This window comes from Buteo buteo, chromosome 12 (genome assembly GCF_964188355.1).
Source record: "Buteo buteo chromosome 12, bButBut1.hap1.1, whole genome shotgun sequence".
Lineage (NCBI taxonomy): Eukaryota > Metazoa > Chordata > Aves > Accipitriformes > Accipitridae > Buteo > Buteo buteo.
The window spans coordinates 39,237,726-39,263,814 of record NC_134182.1 but is presented as its reverse complement, the minus strand read 5'-3'; the positions used below and the strand labels follow the sequence as shown (position 1 = coordinate 39,263,814).

The window sequence follows — 26,089 nt, the reverse complement described above, 5'->3', positions numbered from 1 at the left end:
GCTGCTGGGCTGGGAAAGCCACGTGGATTTTACTTTTCATTCCAGCTTTGGCTGGCTGCATTTTACCTAAAATTACAGAGCGTGCAAGAAGAGAGCACAGAGGAGTGCTGACAAGTGTCGCGTGGGTGCCACGTCGCTTCGCTTAAACCCCATCAGGAAGGGTACGGTCGGAAGGGATTAGCTGGATGGATTCTCCCCTCCACCTCAACCAAAACAAGAAATATCCCCAGCCCTGGCTGGAAATCGCTTTGTGCAGCACAATGAGGACAATATCACGGGCGCATCAGGGATATCAGCTGGTGGCTTGGCCACAGCGGGGCTGAGCTGATTAATATACATCACCCCCTGCACAACAGCCTTGCAAAGCTTAAAGCAAAGCCCACATGACACATAAGTAGCCACCACCAGCACCAGCCCAGATCCTCCTTGGCCGCATACATAATCTCCTCTCTCGCTATCTTGCAGATCGCTCCCGTAGTGTTTACCCGCCGACAGGATGGCTAAGCCGGCTTCTTTTCTATTCTGCAAGATAGCCCGTGTGAGCACGCACACGTCCCTGCAGCTCCACCACAATTATGCCGAGCAGGTTCACAGGCTAATTGTCATTTGTAATCCACCTGCCTAGCCGAAATGATCAAACACCAAACACTCGTTCTTCTCTGCTGCATTTTCATCTCCAAATCCCTGGGCAGGGGCAAGCACAGCACTCCCCTGCAGCGGAGCGTGCGTGCTTCCAGAGAGGGTGAACCTACGGCAGGGATGCATTTTCAGTTTACGATTTGCTAAGGAGCTGGTTTTTTGGAAAGGATGAGGGCTGATGCTCCCAAGCCCTCAGCAATCCCAAGGGCATACCCCAGCCCTGAAGCCCCGAGTCCCCGCTCTGTCCCCTATAGAAAGGCTCGGACTTTGGGCAGCCCCCCAGCAGCGCTCTCACGTGCAAGCTGAACCGCAGCCGGCTTTACCTGCTGCCGCTTTCTCCCCACTTGGAAGGGAAATAGCCGGCCACGCGGTTTTGGGAAGCAAAGCAGGCCGTGAACCCCCCTGTGCTGGCCCCAGCACCACCGATGCCCCTTTCCCCACGCCGACAGCACTTCTCAGCTTGGCTTCACATCCAGTGCCTGTATTGCTCTTTAAAATTCATGTGCAAACATAAAGGTACTATTTATTATACTGGCGTCCTCCTCCTGTTCCTCCGGGTACCATCTGAGCCCTCCAACCCTGCGGAGCATTTTGCGGGTTCATTTCCTTTTCCCAGGCTTGCCTCACTTTTCCAATATTGCTTCATAGCTCTGTAGGGGAAAAAGTCATTAAATACACCTACTTCTTGCTCTTATCACTGATCTTATTATCTTGTAATTCCCTTACAGAGCAGTAAATTAGTATGAACTAAGTTATATCCAATTTCAATGGATTTGTAAATAATTTGTTAGTAAAAAAAAGAGGGAAAAATCCTGTCTTTGTCATTTCTGCTTATCCTTTATCCTAAAATATAAGCGAGAAGGGACTCTTATTCAATCTATCTATGCAAATCCACCTAGGGCTGTATCCAGGATGACTACGCTAAGTGATTAAGAAAGACTAGTATCAAGTGGAAGGGATGAGTGACTGACTCACTCACCCACTACCTGCGCCAGTCCTGGCACTGCCGGCAGCTGCCGGAGGTGCCAGACTTGAGCGAGGCAGGTGAACATTTCACCCACTCTCTGCCCAAATTTGCCCCAAGGAAACAAGTCGCTGGGATTTCATCACCTCTTTGCAGCGAGGGTGCAAAAAACAGATTATTTGAAATTTGGGGGGGGGGTTGGATTTTGTTGGAGAAATTTTTAATCTCTCTGTTCGTGAAGGTGGGAGACAGGGGCGTGTTTGCAGGGAGGTCTGTCTTTCACTACGGCTCAGCTCCCAGCATCGGGGAAATCCAAACTCCATGCTGCCCTGGCAGGACAGGCCCCCCCCGGGCCACGAGCGGGCATCTGCCTGAGCACCCCACGGAGAGGCAGGGGCTGGGAGCTCACCCCGCGCTCCTCAATAACCCAAATCTCCACGAGGACCCTTTACTATTACTCTCCGGGGCTCCCTTGTCCTGGGAAAACTTCCAGGTGACTCGGGGAGGTGAGGCAACACCACGTAGTCAGACTCGTTTGCGGGGGCGAGGACACGGCAGACGGGGCGAGTGCTGACATGAACGGGACGGATGAGCCGGGGAGGACGAGTTTCAGCCCAGGAGGAGCTGGAGGCTGACAGGGCAGCGATACGGCCTGGGAGACAGCGGTGTGTGTCCCCCCAGCCAGGCAGGGACAGCTAAGGGACACAGCAGGGCTGTGGTCCCCCTGCCACCCTGTCTGTCCCCCCCCCCATGATGGTTGAACTCCTGAGCTCCTGGCTGCAAAATCTGCCCAAGTCAGGGCGATTCCTGAAAAGCTGCAGATAAAACTGCTGGCCCATCTGGTACAAATAACTTCTTGGCTTTGCCGCCTTGTTTTGTTATGACTTACTATAGAAACACGAAGCTCTGCTGGACTGAAAATGAATCACAATTTTTTTTTTTTGTGCCTTTTCCCCTCGAGTGAGATCCTGCTAAACCATTCCTCTGCGCTCATATGAATACACTTTCTCCTTTGCCTTCTCCTTCTTCTTCCTCTTCCTCTCTTCAATTTTTAGGTCCTAAAATAGCAAATTCCAGCTGACTGCTTTCAAGGCAACAAGGCACCCGCAGGATTGTGGGAGCGTTGCTCAAATCGGCAGAGAAACCAAGTAAGCTGCCAGGAAACAATATTAAAAAAAGCAGGGGGGTGGATCTCGTCTGCCGAGCGCCAGCTCCATAAATCAAAGCCCTGCGGTTTGTGCAGAGCTAAAACCTCACTTCTCCCGTGCTCCACCCCGGCGTAACTATTTTCGCTCGGTGTCAAATGCCCTGATAGTGGGAGTCGAAGGCTGGGATTTGGGCGCACGCCGGCGGAAGGCAGGGCAGCAGCAGACCTCGCTGCTCCGGTTCACACCGCCTGCCTGTTCACAGGGCGCCGGCCAGGCTCCCGCAGTGGGAGCAAAGCAAACCCCGGCGCCGAGCCCCAGCCGCTCTCCTCGAGTTATGCCAAAAGGCTGGTAACCGCGGCGTGACCGTCCGCGGGACACCAGCCCATTCCCGTGGGGACCCGGCGTCCGATGGGTGCGCAGACCAGTTTGAGACTGGTTTAGTCCCTGTCCCTGAGGACCTGCGGTCCTCTCGTGTCTGGGGGTCCTGCTGGGCCTCTCCCCGTGCTGCTGCTGGGGTTCTGTGTGTGTGCAGGGATGTGCACGCTAATGCTGTACCCGGGCTAGTTTCCCACGCCGACTTTGGGAAGGGAATGGCTGCAGCTCTCCTGCCGTACAGCCAGACACCGGCCGGGATGTGCCAGCTCACGCTAGGGCTGCCATCTTCCCCGACCCCCTTCCCCGCTCCAGAGAGGGGCAGGAGCTGATGTGGGGCTCGGGGGAGCCACCAGCTGCTCCCCAGTAAGGCACAGGTATGTACTGGAGCAGGGGGGAGCCTCCCTCGCTGCATACCTGACCGGGACGCAGCACCTCGCATGGGGCAAGTCCAGATGTGCTGCCAGCTACCCAGCGAATTCCTGAGCGCTGCGTCAGCCGTCGATGGCAAACAGGCCCTGCTCGGCGCGCACAGGCAGGAAACCTGCCTCCATGTAGGAAGAGATTAACGACTAGGTGAGGAAGAAGGAGGCAAACAGATTTCCCCAGGGGCAGACATACAGGGAGGGAAGGGATGTGGGAACATAACTGCACCTCCAACCTGGCTCCAGCCTACCGGGGAACAGCGGGACACACTGAAAATCAGACTGCGTGTGGGTACCCGCTCAGCTTCTTCCCGATACTGGAAAATGCACATCCGCACAAGCAGGATGGGCCTTACCTGTGGGCAAGCACAGCCTGCATGGGCTACAGAAATTGGTACCAGGGACCCAGCCTGTGTCGCTTCAGGAAGGTGATTTAGCGAAGGCGCTCAGGGTTTTTTCTTCAGAGTATCCCTTTCTACTGTTCAGCATTAAAGGCGAGGCCAGGAGGGGTCGGGAGGCTGCCCCCCTCCCATGTCTGTACCTCGGCACAGCAATTCCCAGTCCCACAGGTGGTCTTCAGCCCACGCTGACCCCAGCCTGCTGCTTTGGGGACGTTTTCAGTACCCGAAGGTAGAGTTGTACGCAGAGCAAACTCCTGCCAGGCTTGACAGCGCTGGAGCCAGGATGGGAGCAGCCACCCGTGCACATGCTGCCGTGGCTCAGCTCCTCCTTGTCCTGCATTTATCTGCCTTTCTGCCCATAAACGTATACACACGGGCACTGGCAGCGGAGCAGCCAAGGGGGTGGCTTGTTTGGGGAGCCAAAGCCACTTAACTGAGCATCAGCCCGAGCGCGGCGAGGCTCCTCTGCTGACGCCTGACAGCACAGCTGGCTCCGCGCCCGTTGTAGTTGGAGTAGGGCTGCAGGTACCGTGCCTCAGTTTCCCCACCTGCACCTAGGATGGCTCTTGGCCACGGCCCCATCCATTCGGTTGCCCGTGGTCAGAGGCCTGGGGAACGTGTCCTTATTCCTGCCGTGAGGACTAATTGTGGCACAAGCGAGGCACACTCCAGCCCTCATCCCAAACGGGGGCTATTGGAGACTCTGCTTCAAGTCCCTGCTCCAAATCAAGGGAAACAGGAACTTCAGCCCAGACCTTTCCCGGTCGGGCGAGCTCCCTTGCTGCTGGCTGCTTTTCCCCAGGGCTCTCTCGACTGTTTTTTTTTTTTTCCCCGAAGAGCTTTCCAAGGCACCAGACTGAATCCCGGTACCGGCCAGCACCGATGCTCCAAATCCAGCCCCCTTTTCCCAAAGCACCTCTCCCCTTTTCCTCTCCTTTAACACCCACCCCACCGAGAGCAAAGGAACCCCCCCCCAATTCCCCCACCCCACCGAGAGCAAAGGAACCCCCCCAATTCCCCCAACCCACCGAGCACGGAGATTTGCAGCCGCTTCCCCGGGAGGGGGGGGGGGAGCTCGGTTTTTTTTTGGGGGGGGGAACCTGGACACCCAGCGGGCCGGGACACAAAGACCGGGGGCTGCTCCGGGGCGGGCCGATGCGCTGGAGCGGGGCTCCAGGCTCCTCCTCCTCTTCCTCCTCCTCCTCCTCCTCCTCCTCCGCCGCCGCCGCAGCCGCCGCCGCCGGGGATGCTGCTGCCGGGCGGGCACCGGGAGCCCCGCGGAGCCCTTCGCCGCCGCGCAGAGGAGGCAGCGACCACCGGAGGTGGGCAAAGCCCCTCGGCTTGGGGACGAGGAGGGGGGGAAGAAGGGATGGAGAGGCTCTACAGGGCACCGGGGGTGGGGGGGGGCTGCTGCCTGGGGAGCTCCGGGTAGAAGGGAGGAGGAGGAGGAGGGTGGAAGGGAGCTCGGGCACAAAGGGTGGGAGTCGCTGCCCCAAGCCCTCCGGGTGGGAGCTGCCCCGGAGAGCGGCTTAAACCCGGGGGGTCCTTGTCCCGTGTCCCCCCCCCCCCCCAGCCCCGGCTGCACATCCCTCGGCGAGCTCTGCCAGGTCGGAGCCGGCAGCGGCTCCCACGGGGCTCAGCTCCGGCTTTTTCCCTTCCCTCTGAAGTCTGGAAAAGTTCTTTTCGAGGCAGCGAGAAAAATTCTGCGTGTTCAGCACCTTGGTTCAGGCTGCTTCTGGTTTACACAGTCCCCAAACTCTCCGGGAAGAGAAAGAAAGGAGCAGATGCCTTTGGTTCGCTGTCATCAGCGTTGAGCCATCCTCGGGAAAGGGGGCTGCCCACCCGTGGTAGGAATTATTTGCCTGTAGTGCCTGTGTGCGCGGGGTAGGATGGGCAGCGAGCGGGCGGGCAGCGTGGGTGGAAGGGGATTAACAAGCGCAGAGGCTTGCGTGGGCGTCGGGTACCTCTGTGTGCAAATATTAATTGTGTCTGGATGCGGGTATCGTTGCATGGGAGTGTGGAGCCAGGTGTCGCTGGAAGCGTTTCAGCTTTTCCTTGGGTGCACACACGCATGGTCAGTCGACGCTTTCCTCGGTGCGGGCGCGCACCGGGCAGGCTGCGGGATCTGTGCCTATTTTTGCACGCAGGTAAATGCGTGGGCGGGAGGTCACTGCTGACCAGAGGATGCACAGCTCTTGGAGGTGCCCGCCTGGGTCCTGGAAAGCCAGGGATTAACATCTGCCTTTTAAAAGCAGCTCTGGAGCCTTGCTGTAGCTGTAGCAGAAGTCAGCTCTGGGCTGTCACTTCTCACCCCGGTGACGCTTTCCATTCGGTGCCAGATCTGCACAGCCTGGCAGCTGCTGACTCCGGTTGGGAACAAGCACGGAGCCGGGTCCCAGGCTCGGTGCCCGATGCTCCCTTCTTTGCCCAGCCAGCTGAGGAGTTTGCACCTTGCTGTCTCCGAAAGGGCTGGATGCCTGCTTGGGCTCTGCAGGGAGCACCTCGCTTTTTCTCAGGGTTCAGGAGTATTTGATCACAGGTACAGGTTCCCAGTGGTGTGGCAGGAGGGTCCCACATACAGAAGTTGGTCCAGGATTGTGGGGAAGCCCTGACAGCTCCCACCCAGACCCCCTTCCAGCCCCGATTCCCCTCCACAGCTGTGCCCACATACCTCGATCCCAGCTGCAGCGGCGGTACCACTGCATCCCCGCTACAAACCCCTTTGTCCCCAGGGTGTTTGCATTTGCTTTCCCACGGTCCCCTTCTGCTAACACCACCCTGGCCTCGGTGTCAGCCCCTTCCAGCAGTGCCAAGCCCTGGGCATCTCCTCAGTCAAAGCTGCCCCAGCCTAGCAGTGCTGAGGGGGCTTCTCTCTCCTGTGCTCACAAACGAGCTGAGGCCTGTGAACTCCTTACACGCATGACTCGGTGCACTCCCCGCAAAGGGACCAGCACCTGACCCGTTTTCTGAGCGGGCTTGCGTTTCCATAGCAGTTACCATGGCTGTCCAAATTCCTCCCGAGAGCGTGTTTTCCTCGCTGAAGGCTGCCGTAAGTGGAATACGAGCAGGAAAAAAAGTCCTTGTGAGTCTGCACTATCTGCCCGGCTGCTCCTGGCCTGGCCCCAGCCTCCCACACCCGCCTGCAGTCACGGCCACGCACCGTCACGCACCGTCTCCCCGAGCCCCTCCGTGTCGCGCCGTGCCGACCTGCCCAGCTCACACCTACGCCTGCAGCCGGGCTTTTCCGAGGGTCTGCAGAGCCCTCTGTTAGCCATTCTGTCGGATCGCCCGTACAATTAATCACCGGGGCCATTAATCAGTGGGACAAAGAATTGTAAGTGCAAAATCATCGGTGCAATCGGGGGGGCGGGGGGGGCAATTAATGGCAGCTGCAAAAGTGCACTCGGGAACACAATCGCACGCTACGGGGGATGCTCTCAGCTCCCTGCCAGGCCTCCAGCCACAGCCCACGGCACAAAAACACACGCTCGAGGGGCTGCGCTCGCCGCCGTGGCAGCTCCCTCGCCCTCGGAGCCCCCAGCTGTGCCGGTGCCCCCTCCTGCTCCCCGGGTGACCCCCTCCTCTTGGCACCGCAGGCTGCTAAATTGGGCTCGAGTCGTTCTTTTTCCACCCACCCCTTAGTCACTCTTCCCTGGCAGGCAGCGCTGCGGAGCGGTGGGAGGCAAATGAATGTGAAACTCAGGCAGGAAAATGAGATTTCAAGAAAAGCCAGCTCTCCCGCGAGCCACCGAAGCGGGCGTAGGGACTTCCAGGGCAGGATTCCCGTGCCGGGGGTTCACAGGGCAGACCCCGACCCCGAGCTTGGGCAGAGGGACTGCGGCACCGGAGTAAGAGGGAAGCCCAGCCCTTGCAGATGTTCCGCTGCAAAGTGGGGCCAGGCACAGACAGGGATGCTGTCCCCATCCCGTGCCTCCCGCAGCCCTTGCTCTGATGATACCCTTAGCCCTAAATCACTATTTTTCCCCTCTTTGAAAGCCTCTGTTTTGCTGCGGGCAGGTACAGTCATGCTCAGCACACGCTCAGGTGAGGCATCTGCGGCATGCAGAGAGGTGGGCAGCCGCAGAGCAGCAGCAATCAGTGCAAGAGGGAGCAAAAGTCGGTGGAGGGCTGGATCACGTATCTGCTTTCCTTGAGACCATTCAAAAACCCAGCCCCGTCTCCGACAGCGAGAGCTGAGCTCCAGGCTCGCTCCCCGGGACGCTCAGTCACCCACAGACATCTCGGCAGAGCCTGTGGTGCAAGGTGCTGCGTGGACAAGTGCGAAAAGATAGTATCACTGCTGCCATTACAGGAAACTGGTGCTGTAATTGCTCCCCAGAGCAGCACAGACTGGCAGAGACGGGACCGTGGCCCTGTACTCCTCGATAACAGAGCCATGCGGGCTGCCCATGCACTGCACTCCGCCGCATGGGACCTGAATCCTCCAGCACTTAGAAAAAGCATAGCATGGACAGGAAACTTGGAAGCTTTTTTTTTCTAGTCCCCCTAACCACTGACTTGTATGTGTGTTTATAAATATTTCTCTTGGGAGGTCTTAAAAATCCCCCCCTGCCTAATTTATTTGATGTTCTATGTTTACCAGCTGCCCTTGGGTTTGCTGTCGTGGTTTTTCCAGGAGACCTATAGGTAGAAGGCTGCACAGAAAGCTCCTCCGTGGAAGGGGGAGGGATGCAGGGAGGAGGCACGGAGTGCCAGGGTCAGGGAGAGCAGCGGTGAAGGCGTGCGGCCGGGAGCAGGCAGGACCCAAGTGGACCATTGCCATTAGGGATTAGTTAAAAATAGCAGGGAATGTACAAAGATTTGGCACGTGGGCCCCAAAGTCTTTCCTACGCAGGTTGTTTGCTACTATTGGGGTTTTGTGCTTGCTCACTTAATTAAGAAAAGCCCCCCCTTGAGCAGGAAGGCTCGACAGATTGTTTCTGGGAAGCTCTGAATGTGCGCACGCATGCCCATTACCTGGTTTTGGAAAGCAAAATCGGGGGGAAGGGGGACACCCCATTGCACAAGCAGTGCTGGGGTTACTCCAGAGCTGCAGGAGCAAATGCTGACCCTGCATTGCTTTCCAACCGGGTTCTCTCAACAGCAGCGTTCCAGTTCAGACCTTCCTCTTCCTCACACACAGAAGTTTTCCCCCTGAGCTAAAAGGAGATCTCCGTTTATCTCCTTAGCAGCTTAAGGCATCTGTGAAAGCCAGCTCCTTCCAGCAGAGGGTAGCAATGCATGTGCACGCTCTCCTCCTTAGAATAAGAGGCTTTTTAATCATTTATTAAAGAGCCTCATCTCCTGAGCCTCTGACTTTTGGAGAACCGAGCATCTCTCCGCCATAGGGCATTGGCAGTGCTCAGGTCGGAGAGCCGGAGAGGCTGTAGCCGGGTGCTTGTCTCCCTCTTGCTGGAAGAGAAAAACCTCCAAAAGGCCCATCTTAACTTGCCGTCGTGCAATGATACAGGGCCATTTGCCATCAATGGCATTTTCTCGGAGAAGTTTATCGAGGTTTCCTAGATGCAGGAGGGATGAATTTGGCCACTTGCCATATTGCCTAAGCAAAGATAACTATGTCAGAGGTTCTAGCTCAAGAATGCAAGTTGGAAGGAACATTTAGATATTTAATTGCCTTTTAGCAAGACATCAGCCAGAACTGTCTCAGCAGACATGCTCCTCTGAAATGCAACTGCCTGTGTTTATTTTTTTTAAACAATTAAATGACATCTCTGTAAGCCAGTTATGGATGATCTCCTTTAAAGGTTAATTGAATATTCCTTGCAACTTTGATGTACATTTCTCTTTTGAGAGAATTGCTCTGTTTGGCAGCCAGGCATTAAAGGGGTGGTTTTCACAACGGGCCAACTTTGAAAAAAAAGAGGAGGAGGAAAATAGGAAGCAAGAACTGAATTTGCCTTTTTTTTTTTTTTTTTCTTCTGCGGCGGCTGCTGCATTGAAGCCTGGTTGAGCAGAGCAGAGATAAGGACAGAGCAGAGCAGGGAGTGTTACAGGGATGTAACTCTGGAAAGCAAGAGAGGGAGTTGAAGGATGAGAAGACAGCGGCAGCACAGCAGATGCTTTTCGCAGCAAGGACTGAGACTGACTCTTCGACATGCAGAAGTTGCCTTTTCTGAGCTCCCACTTGGCTAAGCATCATGCAGGGCACAAAAGTACCCAGCATTTAGACAAACCACAGCATAACTGGTATCACAAACAAGGAAGGACAGCACAGAAATAATGCACAGCTTAGTTTTGGAGCTCAGGTGTTGTAAAGTCAAGCATAGACTTGACATGGAGAAGTTTAGTTTGCTGGAAGATCTATAGGTCCTACCTCAGAGAAATTCTTCCTCTGATACTCCCAGTCTTACTGCTAAGGACAGAGATTGAGGGGTTTCAGCTGCTGCCAGGGTCAGTTATTTCCCCTCCTGTTTCTTAGGGAAGCAGCCGAAGCTTCCCACTGCAGCAGGCAGTTTCCAGCCTATGACTTGAGGCGTATGTCCCAAGAGAACCAGCCCCATCTCAGCCTCTGGCTGCTCATGTCCTCAGCTACCTGGTTATCACCAGCGGAGAAAAGAGCAAGGGAGAGCAGACGGTGGGTCCATGCACCCTGACAGTGCTCCCGCTGCACGTGAACCCAACACGGCTGAGAGAGAAGCAGCACAGATTTGCTTTATGATCCCCAGATATACCAAGGAGGTGCCAAAAGGTGAGAGGAGGTGAAGGACCAGAGACAAGACCCAACTGGGCCTCCTAAGCACTTACAGGGCTTCCAGGGAAGGTGGGCTGGGCAGCCATGGCCAGCAGGAACATGGGAGGCCACACGGGCCGTGCTCCTGGCTGCTTTTCAACCGCTTGGGAGAGGAGGAGAGACAATCAAAGGCAAGAAGATTGCAAACAGAGCCCTGTCTCCATGGCAGCCTGCAGCTCCACTTCTAAATTTTCCCTGTACATGAAGAGGATGCTTCTCCCCTGTATGCTCTTGAGGGAGTTTTGCAGCAGAAAGAGCTTTAGTCCAGGTATTTTCTGGTGGCTGGTGAGGGACTGGCTTGTGGAAGAAACCCTTGATGATACCATCTTGTCATAACTTGGGGGAAATGGGCTCATTACTGGTTTATCCCTGATTAGAGGGACAGAGGAAGACACGTGCAAAGCCTGTGAAAGCGGAAAGCCAGGAGGAAAAGTATTTAGGGCTCATCTCAAGTTACATGAAGTTCTTGCTATATTTAGCTGGACAGGCACGTCCTTTCCATCAATTAGACCCCAGAGAAAGCGCGTGGGAGACGTGTAGGACACCAAACCTCACCAGTCTGGCTGCTGACAGGGGCTGCAGCTATACCGATTAGCACCAGGCACAGACCTCACCCCATCGGTGCTGCACAGGCAGGAATTAAAGGACAGCATCTCTGCAGCTTCCCGACCGTACTTGGAGGCACCTGCAAGATATACAGAGACACCAAGATGCCTAACGCAAGCCAGTCCCTTGCAACCAGCTTTTTTGGATGCCCTCCCCACGCTCACACCCTGGCAGATTGTGTTTTACAGGGTCGGAAATAGATGCGCGAGAAGGGGCCTCGCAGATCCCAAGTGCAAGCCGTGCTCAGCTGTCACCCACCCCAGCACCAGCTGCCAGCCCCAGACGGTTCCCAAAATAACTAACCCGTGGCGGGGATGCGAGGGCCCCCTCGCCCTCCTCCGAGGGAAGGAGCGGTCGTTTTGTACCCACCAGCCTCGCGGCGATGGGTCACCGTGGATGGTACCTTCTGCAAGGTCCTCCCTGGGAAGGGGAGCCCCTTCTCCCCCCATAGCATCCTCAGGCTGTAAAAAAACCCTCCCCAAAACTTGCCCTGTTAACAGAGGGGGTCCTGCGAGCAGCCGGCGGAGACTGAGCGGGTGCTGGTGGCCCCGGGTGCCGTGGCACGGCAGGGTTTCGGTGCTGACTCGGCTGTTTTCCGCGGAGCGATGGTGCCTGTCGTGGGAGGGGTGTGAATTCACCAGTGTGGAGGTGGTGGCCGTTCCCCAGCACTGGCGTCACCGTTCAGGTGTGCCTGCCACAGCCCCGGTGAGTCCCCAGACCTGCAAAAGACAAAAGCGGGGACCAGAGCATTTCTGAGTTTCCAATTAGCAGGGCTTTAATTGCAGTATTAGTTGCTCATTAGTGGGAAAAGCCAGGTGCTGTTAGGAATTAAGTAAGCCGAAAAGATTTTTCTCTCCACCCCAGGAATATTTAACTATGTCTCATACAAGCATTTCCTTTGTACCGGGAGCATGACTGATATGACTTGTGTGGGTGCTGTGCTTGGCTGTTGAATCACTGATGAGCTCCGAAATCTGTGTGACATGAGGCTGCTGGCAGGAGCAGGGATAAAGCTGTGAAGAGGTCTGGGTATTTCTGGGTGGCACAGGTGGGGTGTCTTCGCACATGCTCGAGTGAAGTTTGGGAGCTGGAGGGTTCTGGACTTGCATTTCGCCTAAAACAGAGGGAGAAAGCATTTGGGCTTTGGTCTGAGCGGAGAGCTGGGGACGTCACGTGTAGGACTGAGGGTCACTTGCAGAAATATATGGCATCAGGAGCATAAAAAAGAGCTGTAGACCAAGCCAAGGTGGTAATAACATGGATGCTCAGGCTCCCAGAGCCGTGCAGGGATGTTCCCACAGTGCCCTGCTGTTGCTGCGCTTGCATCCAGCGAGAGCAGCGCATCTCGGGAACAACCCCTCCTCGAGGTCAGGCGGGGGTACAGGGACAGTAGGAGGGAGGCCGGGACCATCTCAAGCCCAGCTTATGATAACGCTGTTTGGATTTGCTTGCATGTGAAGCCGTTTAATATAAACTGCAGCTGTGCGGGGGAGAGCCGGGGTGTTTCGGCACCAGAAATCCCTCGTCGCCCTGCGCACGGAAAACACGGGCTGGCTCCGTAAACAGCCCCGTCTCGCCTGGGTCAGCACGAGCGGTGCTCACGGGCTGGCAAGGGAGCATCAGCTTCCCGGCACAGCCTTCTTTTAATGACACCATCCCATCGCTGACCGCTGACCGGGCTGGCGGGTGGGAGCGGGTTAAGTAGGTGATGTTTTGTCCTCCATCGCCACATCATTTGGTGACCTGCTGAGCCCGAAGATCGGTTACGCTGCCCCAGCCCAGCCCTCTCCCACCAGCTCACTTGGCTCATCTCCTGACTTCCCTGTGGGCTGTAACTCCCCACAGGCTGCCAGGGCAAACACCAGCTTTTCCTGGGAATAAATACCTGCTGGCTGAGGTTGCAGCCTTCCAGCCACCAGCAACAAGGCTTGTCTCACTTCTAAGTCCCTCTCAGGCCAGGGAGGACAGAAAGAATGATACATCACTTTTTCTAGCCCACGTATTTGCTGGTGCTATTAGTTTGTGCTCAGGCTAACTGTCCAGTAAGCATTTGCTGGAGAGAAAGCACGAGACTGCAGAAACGCAGACGTTGAAAGTCATGGGACTTTGCTGACTTACACCAATTTTCTGTGGGTTGAGCAATCGTCCTCGGGCAGGGACAGGAGCCTCACTCCGCTCAGCCAGGGCTCCCGCACAGGGAAACGCTGCTGTCTCCCTGCAGAGGGACCAGACAGTATGGAAGTAGGCACAGCACAGCGGGTGTTGAGCCGATATCCTCTAAAGCTCACTCTGCCAATATGATTCATTGTTAATTTGAGAAATTCCTCTTATTCTAGCACTGGCTTCCCCAAACATAGCTCAAGCCAGTCGCCTCAATGCCACCTACATCATCACACGGAGGATTTTGCCCTGCTCTCCCATTAAAGCCACTTGTTGATCATCCCCAGTCAAGATTGGTGCCTCGATTGCTTGACGGATGGAAGAGATGTGCACACTGCTCTGTCAAGCTCTTCCCAAAGCTGATGCTGAATTCAGCATTGATTTTTGGCTTTTCCAGCAGGGCTGGCAGGAGGAAGGGCGGCGTAAGCGACCTTGACCTGAGCCACCCTCCCACAGGAACTGGGTGCAAAGAGGCAGCGCTCGGTGCTGCCGATGGGCTTCAAAACAGATGCAGGTTGCCTTTTGTTGCTTTTTTTCCCCCTATTGAGCAATTGCACCTTCACCTCCAGGGCCTGCAGCAGGATCACCGGTTGTGGCATAAGAGCCCAGCTGCCAAGGGACACTGGACTGGCAGAGACCCGGCACAGTCGTCTACTGCTGGGCTGGCACGAAGCCCACCCAAATCCCTGCCAAAGCCACTGCCGGCTCCTCTTAACAAGCACCAGCCAGCGAGTGTGAATTCTCTTAGTGTTCATTGAAATAACATTAAGTGTGATGGACTCCTGGGCTATTAGAGTGGATGTAACATGTAATTGAGGCTGGTTATTCTTCATCTGGAGTGTCCCCCTTCACTAATGGCAAATCAGGGCAGAACACATGGTGCGGGCTTTGTGAATCCCGGACTCAATTCACTCCCTGCCTCCGATCAAAATGATCCCAATGAATGTCAATGAATGAGCGAGGGACAATGAATTAGAGTGAATGAAAGCCTTGTAATGGGGCCCTTTGCCGGCACCGAGCCACAATTGAGCACCACAAGGATGGCGTCTGCCTGGGCGGTGTTTGAATTTATCCCCATTAGCACGATTAGGATGAAGATTACAGGGTGGGGGCAAGGTCGGCTCCGCTGATGGGGCTCTCCAAGCCCTATTGCTGCCATTTCTTTGGAGACCAAAATGAGCGCGTTTCGGAGAGCCTGGCTCCAGCTGGGCACAGGGAGAGCAGGGTGAGCTCGTAAGTCTGAGCGTGGACAGGCAGATGCTCACGCAGCCCGGGGTGGGTCTGTCTTATTGGCCTGGTGTTCGTTAGTGTTTGGGGTTGGGGGTCCTGAAATCAGAACCCGGTTTTGATTGCAGATCCCAAATCCAGCTCAGTGGGATTGCTGCGCTCCAAGTTTTGGATTAAGCCATCCTCTTCATTAAAACATAGTCAGATGCTCCAGGTAGCATGTGCATGGCTTTTTACCATGGAAATGCCCAGATTTTCCCCTGGGGTCCCATTCCTGGTGTCTCAAAGACCCAAATCACCGAGTAAAAGAGGGGCACATCACCCGGCAGCGACCAAGGGAAAGAGGAAGGAGGCTGCTCCTGGATCCAGGCTTTTGGCAGCTGCTGCAGCTTCTGTATTATCTCTGCATCTCCCAACAAACACCCAAATGTGTGGGTGCATCTGCACAGAAATGACGAATAATAATTCAAGAGGGAAAAAGAGTAGGCGAGAGAGTGCAGGGGAGAAGGAAGCTTTTGCATACTGAGGGGAGAAGAACAGGATCAGCAGGGAGGGAGTAACACTGCGAAGCCTGGAAGGAAATGAAGGCGCTTACGAAGGTGACCTGTCTGGGGAAGGCAGAGAGAAATCTACTGCCTCCGAAAACTCTGCAAGGAAGAGGGAAAGGCTTCAAAGAAACCGTGCTGCAGGGAGATAAGATTAAATTCCTGCAGCCCATTCAGAAAGGAGGCGATGGAGAGAGTTGCTCTCCCACATGCAATTGCAGGGTAGGCATGACTGCGATGAATGTGGGATGCCATTCATTTTTTCCCCTCTGTTTCTGCAAAAGCAAGAGTGGGTGCATCCATGCGTTCAGCCCCTGATCCCGCGGGTTTAGCCCACACTACCTGGGTGTTTACTGGGGGTCTGTCCCACGGGCGGCCACTGCCGTACCCCCATGCCTCCTGGCTCACCACGCCGCCTCAACGGGTTTTGTTAACAGCCCCTCGAAGTCCCGCGAAGGGTCACGGAGCACAGGCACTGCCCCTCGGCACAGCGTCGCCCCGGGGGTCCGACCGACACGGGGCTCGTGCCAGTCGCCCCGGCCCCCTCCCCACCACGGTACCGACAAAAGAGCTTTGAAGGGTTCATTTGCTGGAGGCAGCAGAGCGAGAGGGAAAGGCTTGTGTCTTTTCTGGCTTTCTGTCCTCATTAATTGGTGAGTATCAGGGCAAATTACATTTCAAAGTACTCACCTTTAGCACCGAGAGGCAGGCGAGGCGGGGAGCTGAGCGGGTGGGGGGCTGCAGCGTTTGGCTTCAGGTACGGTGGCATCGCCATCGCACGCTGGTGGGCACACATGGACCCATAGTGGACAACATGCACCCCAGAGACGTGCACAGGTCCAGCCCCGGTACACTCGCACGCTTATCCAGGCTGCCTGCACCACTCGCCACGGTGTGAGCTCCCCGCTTGTGCCTACAGCCGTGATGCCACACACCCCATCTCCAGCAGCCCCCCCCACAGCTGCACGGACTGGGGCACCCACCATTGCCAGGGCACTTTCAGACCTTGCACTCAGTATCACCTTTTTTTTTCCCACCCCCAGCCCCCTTTTACACTTTGCAATATGCCTAACCTAACTGAACTGTGGCTGTTGCCAAGCATGCAAAACCCCTTAAAATATACATATATACATGCGTCTAAATATATATGTATGTACATAATGACTAGTTTTTGTTTGGCTCAGCAAACCAATTTGGCTCCCCGTAGTCACACAGTCGCTAGATTTGACGCAAGGGAAGATGCAAACACGTGCCACAGAGGCTGAACAAGGAAGGGGGACAAGTCCGGTCCCTCTTTTTGGAGGTGCCCCCAAAGCTGAAGCTGAAGCCTGTGCCCTCTGCTTGCTTGGTGTGCTCCCAGCTGTGCCGTCTCCAGAGCCTTTCTCTTTCTGCTAACACTGTGCATGAATGCCAACTCCTCCACGGCTTTCAAAGTGTTCATTTTTAAATCAAAAGAGGGAAGAAGAAGAAAAAGGCATGCCCAACCCTCTCAGTCATGTGTAGGAGGGCTGGGATTGATTGAAACGCCTCCTGCCAAAAGGCTGGAAAGTCCCAGCTCTCCCTCCCCACATTTCTCCTGTCTAGTGCAGGCACCCAAAAAACCAAAGGCACATCTATCCAAGGGGCCGGGTGCTCTGGTCACAGTGACAGCAAGCCTGGCGTCCCCAGAGCAGTGGATCCACGCACGCCGTGCCTCATTTTAAGGCATCAGACCTCCCTGACACCTCTGCCATAGGTGTATGTAAATACATCGGCTGCTTTCCCCCCCTCCCCGCTCGCTCGCACGTGTTGAACGCTGTCTCTGGGATGCTGTCGCTCTAGTTGGCAGCTTTGCTGCTGTGACACTGCCTTTTCTCTTCTGCAGGCGCATACACACAAGCGTGGTGTCGGGAAGACACGCTGGCGAAGCAGCCTCCTGTGCCAATTATCCTGTTCCCTGCAGCGATTCCTCCCCCTCCGCGCACATTATGCCTCTTACCCTGTAAAAATGAATGAAGCCAAAGTCATCGATCACTTTTAGCATATCAGCATCCAGGCAGCAGTTCAGACCTTAGTTCTTACTTACTTCTCTTAATCTCCCAAAAATGGATTTGGGGATTAAAGCGGATATTCTGTCTTTCTGGGACTTTTCTTTGACACTTAATCAATCTGGGTCCTCAGGGCACAGAGAAAAAGAAAACAAATAAAGCTGAGGGATGAGTGCAGGGCTGTGCTACCCTGTTCAGGATGCAGAGGAGCCTGTGTCAGAGCAAGCGTAAGGCAGGACGTAACAAAGAATGGGAAAAACATAGGAGCAACTCTCTAGACCTTGAGGATAAGGCAGCAAGAATGCCCTGACACACTGTGCCTGCATCCCCTCCGTCACCCAGCCCTATCCCACTGCCAAGGGACATTTTACCCCCAGGACACCCACCCAGGCAATGGGAGCCTGGCACGGGGCAGCTCCAGAGAAGAGCCGGACCACGCAGCGCCGACAGCAACAAGAGTGGGAGCTTTGAGCTGTTCTGCATGCAGCAGACAGCAGAAGCATTTCCTCTCTCATCATCCTGTGCAAACAGGATTTAGCTCATTTTGATCATGCACTAACTTCTGCCTACGAGCAGCTCCTCCCCCCTCCTCCCCACCTCACCCTTTAATTATCTAGATGGAAGGTGCATCTCCATTATTGCCCTGACACTGGGAGCCAAGTGTCACAAAGGCCACCAGGAGCTGGGATATTATTTTTTTTTCCCCCCATAGCAAAGAGAATTAATGCACAGCCCCGCATACCTCTGAACGGTAATCACAATACTTAGCACACACATAACGCCTCTTGTCTTCTTAAGAGCTGCGCAGACATTAAGCATAATTAAGCCTCACAGCATCCCTTTTCAGGTAGGTTAAGAGGAGCACTGAAAATTGGAGAGAAATCAGGGAGTGACAGGCTGATACAAGAGAGGTTGTGACTGCAGCTCGCAGCATCGAGCGTGGCTGTCAGGAGATGGGATCCATCTGGCACAGAACGAGCAGGAGGCACGGGCGCTTGTGGAAATTGGTGCCTATTAGGCACCTAAAAATCACTACAAATCTCTTTTCCTCCTCTCCTTATTTTTAGAGACTCCCGTGTCTCATAACCTTCCTGGCCTCATCCGGGTGCACCGTACCCAGCAGCTCCCGACAAGTCCCCGGGTGCGGGGCAGAATGTGCCCAACTGGCCAGGAGCCGTGCCACGGCGGGTACCAGCCACCCTGGGGGATGCAGGCAGTTTGTGGGAGGCTGCTGGAGCCAAACCCAGGCACGGGGAAAAGCCCTGCTCTTCCCTGCTTTCCTTGTCCGCCGCCTTCCTTCATTCACATGGGGCTTCTGCGGCGGGATGGAGAAGAGCCGTCCTGGGCTGGCAGCAGGGTAGCAGCATCCTTCTCCCTTTGCAACGCACCTGAGGACCGACCGGTTCACCTGCACGCACACCCCTCCAGCCCAACACACGCACACACGGGGAAACGTGCGCGCTGCGGTGCACGCATGCCCTTCGCACAAGCCCTTTCACGTGCCCGATGCCAGCTTGTACCCAAACATGCGTGCAAGGCGTGTGTTTACGCACTTATATCGTCAGAAACCGCCCCGCTCCTGCCGATGCCTGGACCACGGGCATCCCAAGCATCGCACCCACCTCCCAAGCCGCTTTTCCTCACCCTGCTCCCTTTGCCTCCCCCAGGCTTGCAGCTCCCAGGCGCAACGAGGTCTTTGCTATGATTGCAGCAGCACCCGTCTCTACCCGCTGCCCGGACCCCTCGCCAGACGGTTCAGCCGGGCTCCGCTCCCCCCGCTGCATGCCCCCCACCCGGGAGCAGCATGGGCAGCGTCAGTAGCCTCATCTCCGGCCACAGCTTCCACAGCAAGCACTGCCGAGCCTCCCAGTACAAGCTCCGCAAGTCGTCCCATCTGAAAAAACTCAACAGGTACTCGGACGGGCTGCTCCGCTTCGGCTTCTCCCAGGACTCCAGCCACAAGTCCAGCTCCAAAAGCAGCAAGAATGAGGACTTCTTTTACATCAAGGTCAGCCAGAAATCTCACGGCTCCCACCGAGCGGACTATACCTCGCTTGCCGGCGGGGAGCTGGGCAGCCAAGCCGGGACGAGCGGCATGGATTTCGGGACGCCCACGCCGCAGAAGCTGATGCCCTTTCCCAGTCAGCTGGAAGTGGTTAGTAGGGGACGCGGCGGCCCCAGAAGTGGGGGGTGTCCCGCCGGACTGCATCTGCTCTCGAAACGGGTGCAGGTCCCACTGCAGGGTTGTCCTGGTCCTAGTCCAGGAGAAGGCTTAGAGAAAAATAGTTTTTGCGGAGGAAGCGGGAGGAGAGGGGCAGCGGGGAGGTGCTGAGGGCACCCTGCCACCCTCTGCTTTCGGGGATTTGGATCAGCAATGTGATCTGTATCCTTTAATTTCCAAACATGCTGTTTGCTTCCCAACGGAGGCAGTTTTAGCCATCAGCATCCTCCCAAGCTGTTGGCCCCTGATGGAGGCCCAAGCCGTCCCCCGCCATGGGGGTCTTATCCTTAGGGGCAGAAGGGATGGGGGAGGACTGATGTCGTGGTGTCGGTCCGCGCTGACGGGCTCTGCTCTTCTCCCCAGGGCGCAGAGAAGCCGGCTGCACGACCGACCGCCTTCAAGCCGGTGCTGCCCCGGTCCGGCGCCATCCTCCACTCCTCCCCAGAGAACGGGGGTCACCTCTCCCAGCAGCTGCACCCCCAGGACAAAGCCAAGGAGCAGGAGCTGAAGCCGGTGCTGTTCTCCGGGGGTCTGTCCGACTCCGGCAGGAATTCCATGTCCAGCCTCCCCACCCACAGCACCAGCAGCAGCTACCAGCTCGACCCCCTCGTCACACCCATGGGACCCATCAGCCGCTTTGGGGGCTCAGCCCACAACATCTTGCAGTGCGCCATCATCCAGGACAGCAACATGATGAGCCTCAAGGCCATGTCCTTCTCCGATGGGGGCAACAAGATCCTCAACCCCGGCAAAGCCCCCCACCACCACGCTGCTGAGAAGACCACTTGCATCCGCTCGCCCATCTCCACGGATGAGTCCACCATCCAGGAGCTGGAGCAGAAGCTGCTAGAGAGGGAGGGAGAGTTGCAGGAGCTTCAGTCGAGCTTCGAGGAGAAGGAAGTCAGCTCCTGCCAGGCTTATGAAGAGAAGCAGCGGCGCTGCAAGGAAGAGATGGAGGGCCTCAAGCAGAAGTGCAACAGCAAGCTCAAGCAAACCTCCCAGAAAACCCAGCGGACGCAGCAGGTCCTTCACCTCCAGGTGTTCCAGCTGCAGCAGGAGAAGAAGCAGCTCCGGGAGGAGCTGGAGAACCTCATGAAAGAGCAAAACCTGCTGGAAACCAAGCTGAGGTCCTACGAGAAGGAGAAGACCAGCTTCGCCCCGGCGCTGGAGGAGACCCAGTGGGAGGTAAGCGGCACCGGAGCACCGAGCGGCATCTCGGGCTGCCAATGCCGAAAGCAAAGCGCGTGCGTGGAAGGCGATAGCTCGGGCACCGGCAATAAACCACGCAGCTCTTCTCCATTTCTGTACCTGCATCCAGCAGCACCACAGAGGGTCTGAGCCGAACAGATGGTGCACGCACCAAGCCCAGGCTGTAGGATATAGATATTAAAGTGGAGGAGAGCCCTAGTCTGTCACGCGGAGGCTCTGTAAGTTATAATTGAGTGACTCACTGCCCCTCTTAACCCCTCAGCACTTCACCGCGTATAAGGAAACAGCTACTGCATAAAAATCCCAGTCATTAAAACAACTTTGTGTTTCCAACCTCCAGCGCAGGGTTTTTCAGGCTGCCTGCCCCAAAGGAGCAGTAAAGCTGCCTTCCCATGTGTAAATAGGAACTACTTGGACTTGCCATGGTCATTTATTAGAGAGCAGGAAAACCTTCCACTCTGCGCTTAAGCTTAATTTTCTCACTGATTGGGTATCGCTGAACAAAGACTGTTAAACTGCTGAAAATTCAGAAGTGAGCCTGCTCACTCGCCTAAATAACACCCACTAATATCACTTCACTGTGGCTGTACAGGGAGAAGCATAGCTGTTGCCCGGCACGCTTCGAGGAGCGTGGCATTCATCTTAGCTCCCTTGCGTGCAAGGGTTTCTCATACCGCTTTTAGTATCTCTATTTTATTTGCATTTTTGAGCCACCTTTCCAGGCAGTTCGCAAGCCCTACCAAAATTGCGGCCACAGGGTCCCGCCGAGCACAGCTGGATGCCGAACCCCCAACAGCTGTCCCTGGGAGCGGCTGTACCAGCCACATTTTAGGCTCCAGTGGGGTTTACACGCTTTGCTCCCAGCTGCAATTTTGCGGGGTGCGGGGTGCAGTTGGGTGTCTGCTTGCGAAACAAGCTCAGCGAGTTTAACTGACCGTGTGAGCCGTCAGAGGTGGTTTCGGCAAACATGTTGGACGGGGTATTGAGACTTGAGCGCTTCCTTGACACCCTCCGTTTCCACACCTCAGCTCCTTAAATCCTCACGGCTGTTCACCAGCAGCCCTCCGTGTCGGCTGGGGTGTTGATGCATGGAGAGCTTGGGGTCCCCTCCAGCCCCCCCTGAGAGCCAGGGGCATTGCTCCCTGTGCTGGGGCATCTCCCTGGATGGGATTTCAAGGCCAGGATGCCCACAAGCCAAAGCCCAGCCGTGCCCAGCATGGTTTGCAGGGGGCACCGTGGGTGCTGCGGGCTTTCTCTGAGGCGCAGCCGTAACTCGGGTGCTGCATCCCTCCCCGCAGGTGTGCCAGAAGTCGGGGGAGATCTCCCTCCTGAAGCAGCAGCTGAAGGAGTCCCAGACAGAGCTCAACACCAAGACCACCGAGATCCTCAGCCTGAAGGCTCAGCTGAAGGAGGTGAGGGTGAAGATGGAAGGGCTGGAGATGAAGACCCAGGACCTGGAGGGCTCCCTGCGCACCAAAGCCATGGAGCTGGAGGTGTGTGAGAATGAACTCCAGCGCAAGAAGAACGAGTCCGAGCTGCTGAGGGAGAAGGTGAACCTGCTGGAGCAGGAGATTGTAGACCTGCGGACGGAGCTCGCCGTCCTCAAGGAGCAGCTGAGCGAAGCCCGGGAGGTGGCCAGGCCCTGCGCCATGGTGGACGATGCTCAAGCCCTGCAGGGAGAGGTGGAGAGGCTGAGGGCAGAGCTGAAGGCTGAGCGGGACAACAACGAGCAGATGACCTCCGGCTTCCAGCACGAGCGGCAGACGTGGAAGGAGGAGAAGGAGAAGGTGATTCACTACCAGAAGCAGCTGCAGCAAAGCTACCTGCACATGTACAAGAGGAACCAGAACCTGGAGAAGATGCTCCAGCAGCTCGCCACGGGGGAAGACGGCAAGGAGCCCATCGAGCTGGACATACCCGGCGCCGACGTCCCCTACGAGGACATCATCGCCACCGAGATCTGAGCCAGGTCTGCCTTCTCCTTCTTGCGGCTCAGGCGTCCCTTCCAGGTGAGAAGCACTGCCCCACAGCTCAGCCCACACCTTGTACAGTTCAGATGAGCCATGTATTTATTAGTGGAGCTGGTGGCCTGGCCAGCTCGCCAGCCTTTCTCCCCTCCCCGTGTCGCACCGTGGCGGTGCCCTCCGCTGCCTGTCGTGTTACAGAGGTGAACAAGCAACTCGTGCCAATGGTGACGTGCCAGCAGCTCCCCCTCGCCCCCGCTGCCGCCCCGGCAGCATCCCTTCTGCCCCTTTTTAGGACTGAGAAGCCGGTGACGGGGGGCGGTCAGGGAACAGGACTTCAGCAAATAATCTGCTGTCGGGTTAACGAGATGATGCAAAACTCCCAAGGGATGCTCTGCTCCAGGCTCGGAGGGACCCCATGATGGCACAGCTCTGGGGACGGGGACACCGCAGCCCGTCCCACTGTCTTTGAGAGGAATTGGCCACGGCACATTTCCAGCTGCTCCCTGCCCACGGTCTGGAGGAAGCATCGCGCTGCTCTCACACCTCCTCAACCTTCCTCCGGTCGGTGCTGAGCTCCAGGGCTCCGTGGGACCAAGGAGCCGCCTCCTGCCGCCAGCACAGGCTGCACATCCAGTTCTCCCGTCCTTCGGCTGCTGTCGTGCCTCGAGAAGGACCCTACCCACGCACACGCACACCCCACCTCGTTACAGCCAACATCCCCACTGAAATCACCTTTCACTAACGAGCACAGCCCGCACCCGTCCCAACCCTTGGCCACGGGCACACCGGCACATCCCTCCTCCCCGGACCTGCACAGCCGTGGCGAGCCCAGCGTTCCCTGCTCTGACGGACAAGGACTCAGTGTCCCTTTTCTCCAGCTGCCAGACAGGCAACTGGATTTAAGAATTAACAGAAATTTCCAAGCCACAGTCTGACCCAAGGAATCGAGGGGGAAATCGCCCTCTCACTTGCTCGCTGCCACCGTTCCTCCCGGGAACCCCAGCTGCCTTATCTCCTCCTGTGCCCTTACATCCATGGAATCCCGTCGACAGGAGCTGGTGAAAAAAAACCCCAGACCAACCACTTTCATTTTGTTTTCTACCCCAGCTCTTAAAATTTCCTCCTGCCGCCAGCAAGCGGATAACAAGGCTCCACTGCACATCACCAGCAGTGAGCCTCCTGTCCCCCTACAGCTCAGCACGAGCTGGGAGGGAATCAGCCGGCATCCAGCTTGCCAGGGTGGAGGTCTCCAGCCGGGACCACTTTGTGCTAGTGCAATGGTATTTTTACTGCAATATGTTTGTTTACTCACTAGCAAGCTGGGCGTCAGCCTAGGAAGCCCCATCCCATGGTTGCGGGGGCGGTCTTGCACGATCCCATGCCACAAATTCGGCCAAGGGCTCAAAGCTGTGCACAAGCAGCGAAATTCAGCATTCTTCACCCCGCTCCAGCCAGCCTGTAAAGGCAACACAGGGAAACCAGTCTGTGCCTTCTGCACCTGCCCCGGAGCATCCCCCCCACGCACCGCCCTGGGGCATCCCGGCCGGTCCCGGTGCTGGGACACAGCACGAGGCGATCCTTAGCCATGGTCCGCTGGAGAAAAGCCAACCTCAAATCCCCGTTCAGCCCTGCGGCTGTAGGTCAGGGCCACGTTGGGTCTGCCAGCCTTTGCCCAGACCTGCCGAAGGATGTTTTGGAGAGAAGACCAGGAGTTGAAGGACGGCACCCGGCTCCTCTCCGGCTCACGAGGTCAGAAGGGATTTTTCTGCATCATCCAAGCCATAACCCTGCGCCAAGGGCTCTGCGCCCCCTCCGCACCCCACGTCGGAGCCGGAGCACGGCGACCAGGAGCTTCCCAGTGCCAAACACGCGGGGTGCCGAGGGGAGCGGAGCCCTCCCCACCTGCCCCGTCCCACAGCCCCCCCATGCGAGGCGATGCCCGCGTCCGCCTGCTCAGCCCCGTTCCCGCACCCGCTGGCCTCGGTGGCACCGTCCCAGGTCCCCGTCGCCCCAACCCCTTCTCCTCCCCAGCCAGCGCTGTATGATGTGATCGCCCGGAGGCATCGACGTGCTGCCTTTGCACAACGCTGTGTGTGACCGTCCGCATCGCAGGTGTGTCGCTCCCGGTGTGAGCCGCGGCCACCCTGCCCGCTCTGCGGCTGGCCAGGCTCAGCCTGTACATATAATTATTTTTCTGCAGGTTTTTTTGGATGTTATTTCTGGTGACCGATGTAAACTACTGGTAATTTTATGTTTTTATTTATAAATAAATTTTTTAAAACTTAGTTAGCCTCTCCGAGTGCCTGGCTTGGCAGCGTTCGGAGGGTTTCCACCGCCGGCGAGCGGCAATGCAGGATGGCGCTTTGCCATGCCCCTCTCTGGGGCACATCATCTCCCCCCCCAAGCCACAAACCATTTATCGCAGCACACCAAGGTCCCCTTCGGGGACATCCTTCCACCTGGCCCCGTTTGTTTCCAGCCCCGCGAGCGCTTTGCCGCGTGGGCGAGCGGCGTTATCTCCGCTGTGCAGCTGGGATAACCCATGCATGGAAAAGCGGCAACTTGCCTCCGGCGAACACGGGGGTATCAGAGAGGAGATAATCCGCCTGGCCCCGCTCCCAGCCCGCACGCCACGGGCTTCGCCTCCTGCTCTGCAGGTGAGACCGATTTTCATCCCGACCAAACCCCCCCAGCCCTGGCGGTCCCCGACCCACCGTCCCAGGAGCGGGCAGGTCCATCTCCTGAGGAGAGCCGGAGAAAACAATAACAGGGAGAGATACAGTGGCAACGCCTTAACGAAACCAAGGAAATGTTTTGACTATTTAAGTTGTTTTCCTCCAAAACCGGTCAACTCAGAGCCTGTTTGCACTGCACGAATCTGGCGGTTTCACAGGTTTAAACAGCGCGGGGGGGGGGAGGTAAAAGGGGATGTTGGGGGCCAGAAAATAGGGGGAAATGCTCAAATTGCAGAAAACACTATTCATGCTGACTCATCTGGCTGTTTCCGTGGGGCACTCGTCCCACCACAGCGTGGGGTGGGGGGGCCCAAGCCACACAGAAGCTGCTCTGTGCCCCCTGAAAGGGCACCCAGCACTGGCACCCAGCTCCCGCTGATGCTTTCCAGGGAAACCTTGGCTCTGCTCACGCTGCCGGAGGCACGAGGGAAGTTTATTTTTAGAGCCTTTGAAAACTGCTGAGGAGGAAGAAGATAGAAAACCACGTGCGAGGACTCTCTTTCTCCTGAGCGGCACCTTCTGTTACAAATCACCTCTGACCGTCTCCTGCCCTGGCTGCGGGGTGCTGCCGGCTCAGCTGAACCTTTCCCGGGCTTGTCCGTGTATCTGGGTCAGGGGAACAGCGAGGAGGAGCCCCCCGAGCTGGCTGTTATCCCAGGGGACATCCCTTGTCCCACAGAGGTCACAACCAA

General features: G+C 56.6%; 1 protein-coding gene across 4 annotated transcripts; it reads left to right on the top strand.

Annotated features, from left to right (window-relative positions):
• Positions 1-5,075: 5,075 nt before the first annotated feature.
• Positions 5,076-24,931, top strand: LZTS1 (leucine zipper tumor suppressor 1). Of its 4 annotated transcripts, none has more exons than XM_075043498.1 (5): positions 5,076-5,271; positions 5,698-5,796; positions 18,933-19,420; positions 19,850-20,671; positions 21,994-24,931. In XM_075043498.1, exons 3-5 carry the CDS (start codon positions 19,070-19,072, stop codon positions 22,657-22,659), a joined length of 1,839 nt encoding a protein of 612 aa, XP_074899599.1. In that variant the 5' UTR covers positions 5,076-5,271; positions 5,698-5,796; positions 18,933-19,069; the 3' UTR covers positions 22,660-24,931. The 4 variants fall into 4 exon arrangements, with proteins under 4 accessions (XP_074899599.1, XP_074899601.1, XP_074899600.1 ...); XM_075043499.1 differs by having other exon boundaries at positions 5,192-5,271; positions 5,617-5,796; XM_075043500.1 differs by lacking the exon at positions 5,698-5,796.
• Positions 24,932-26,089: the final 1,158 nt, after the last annotated feature.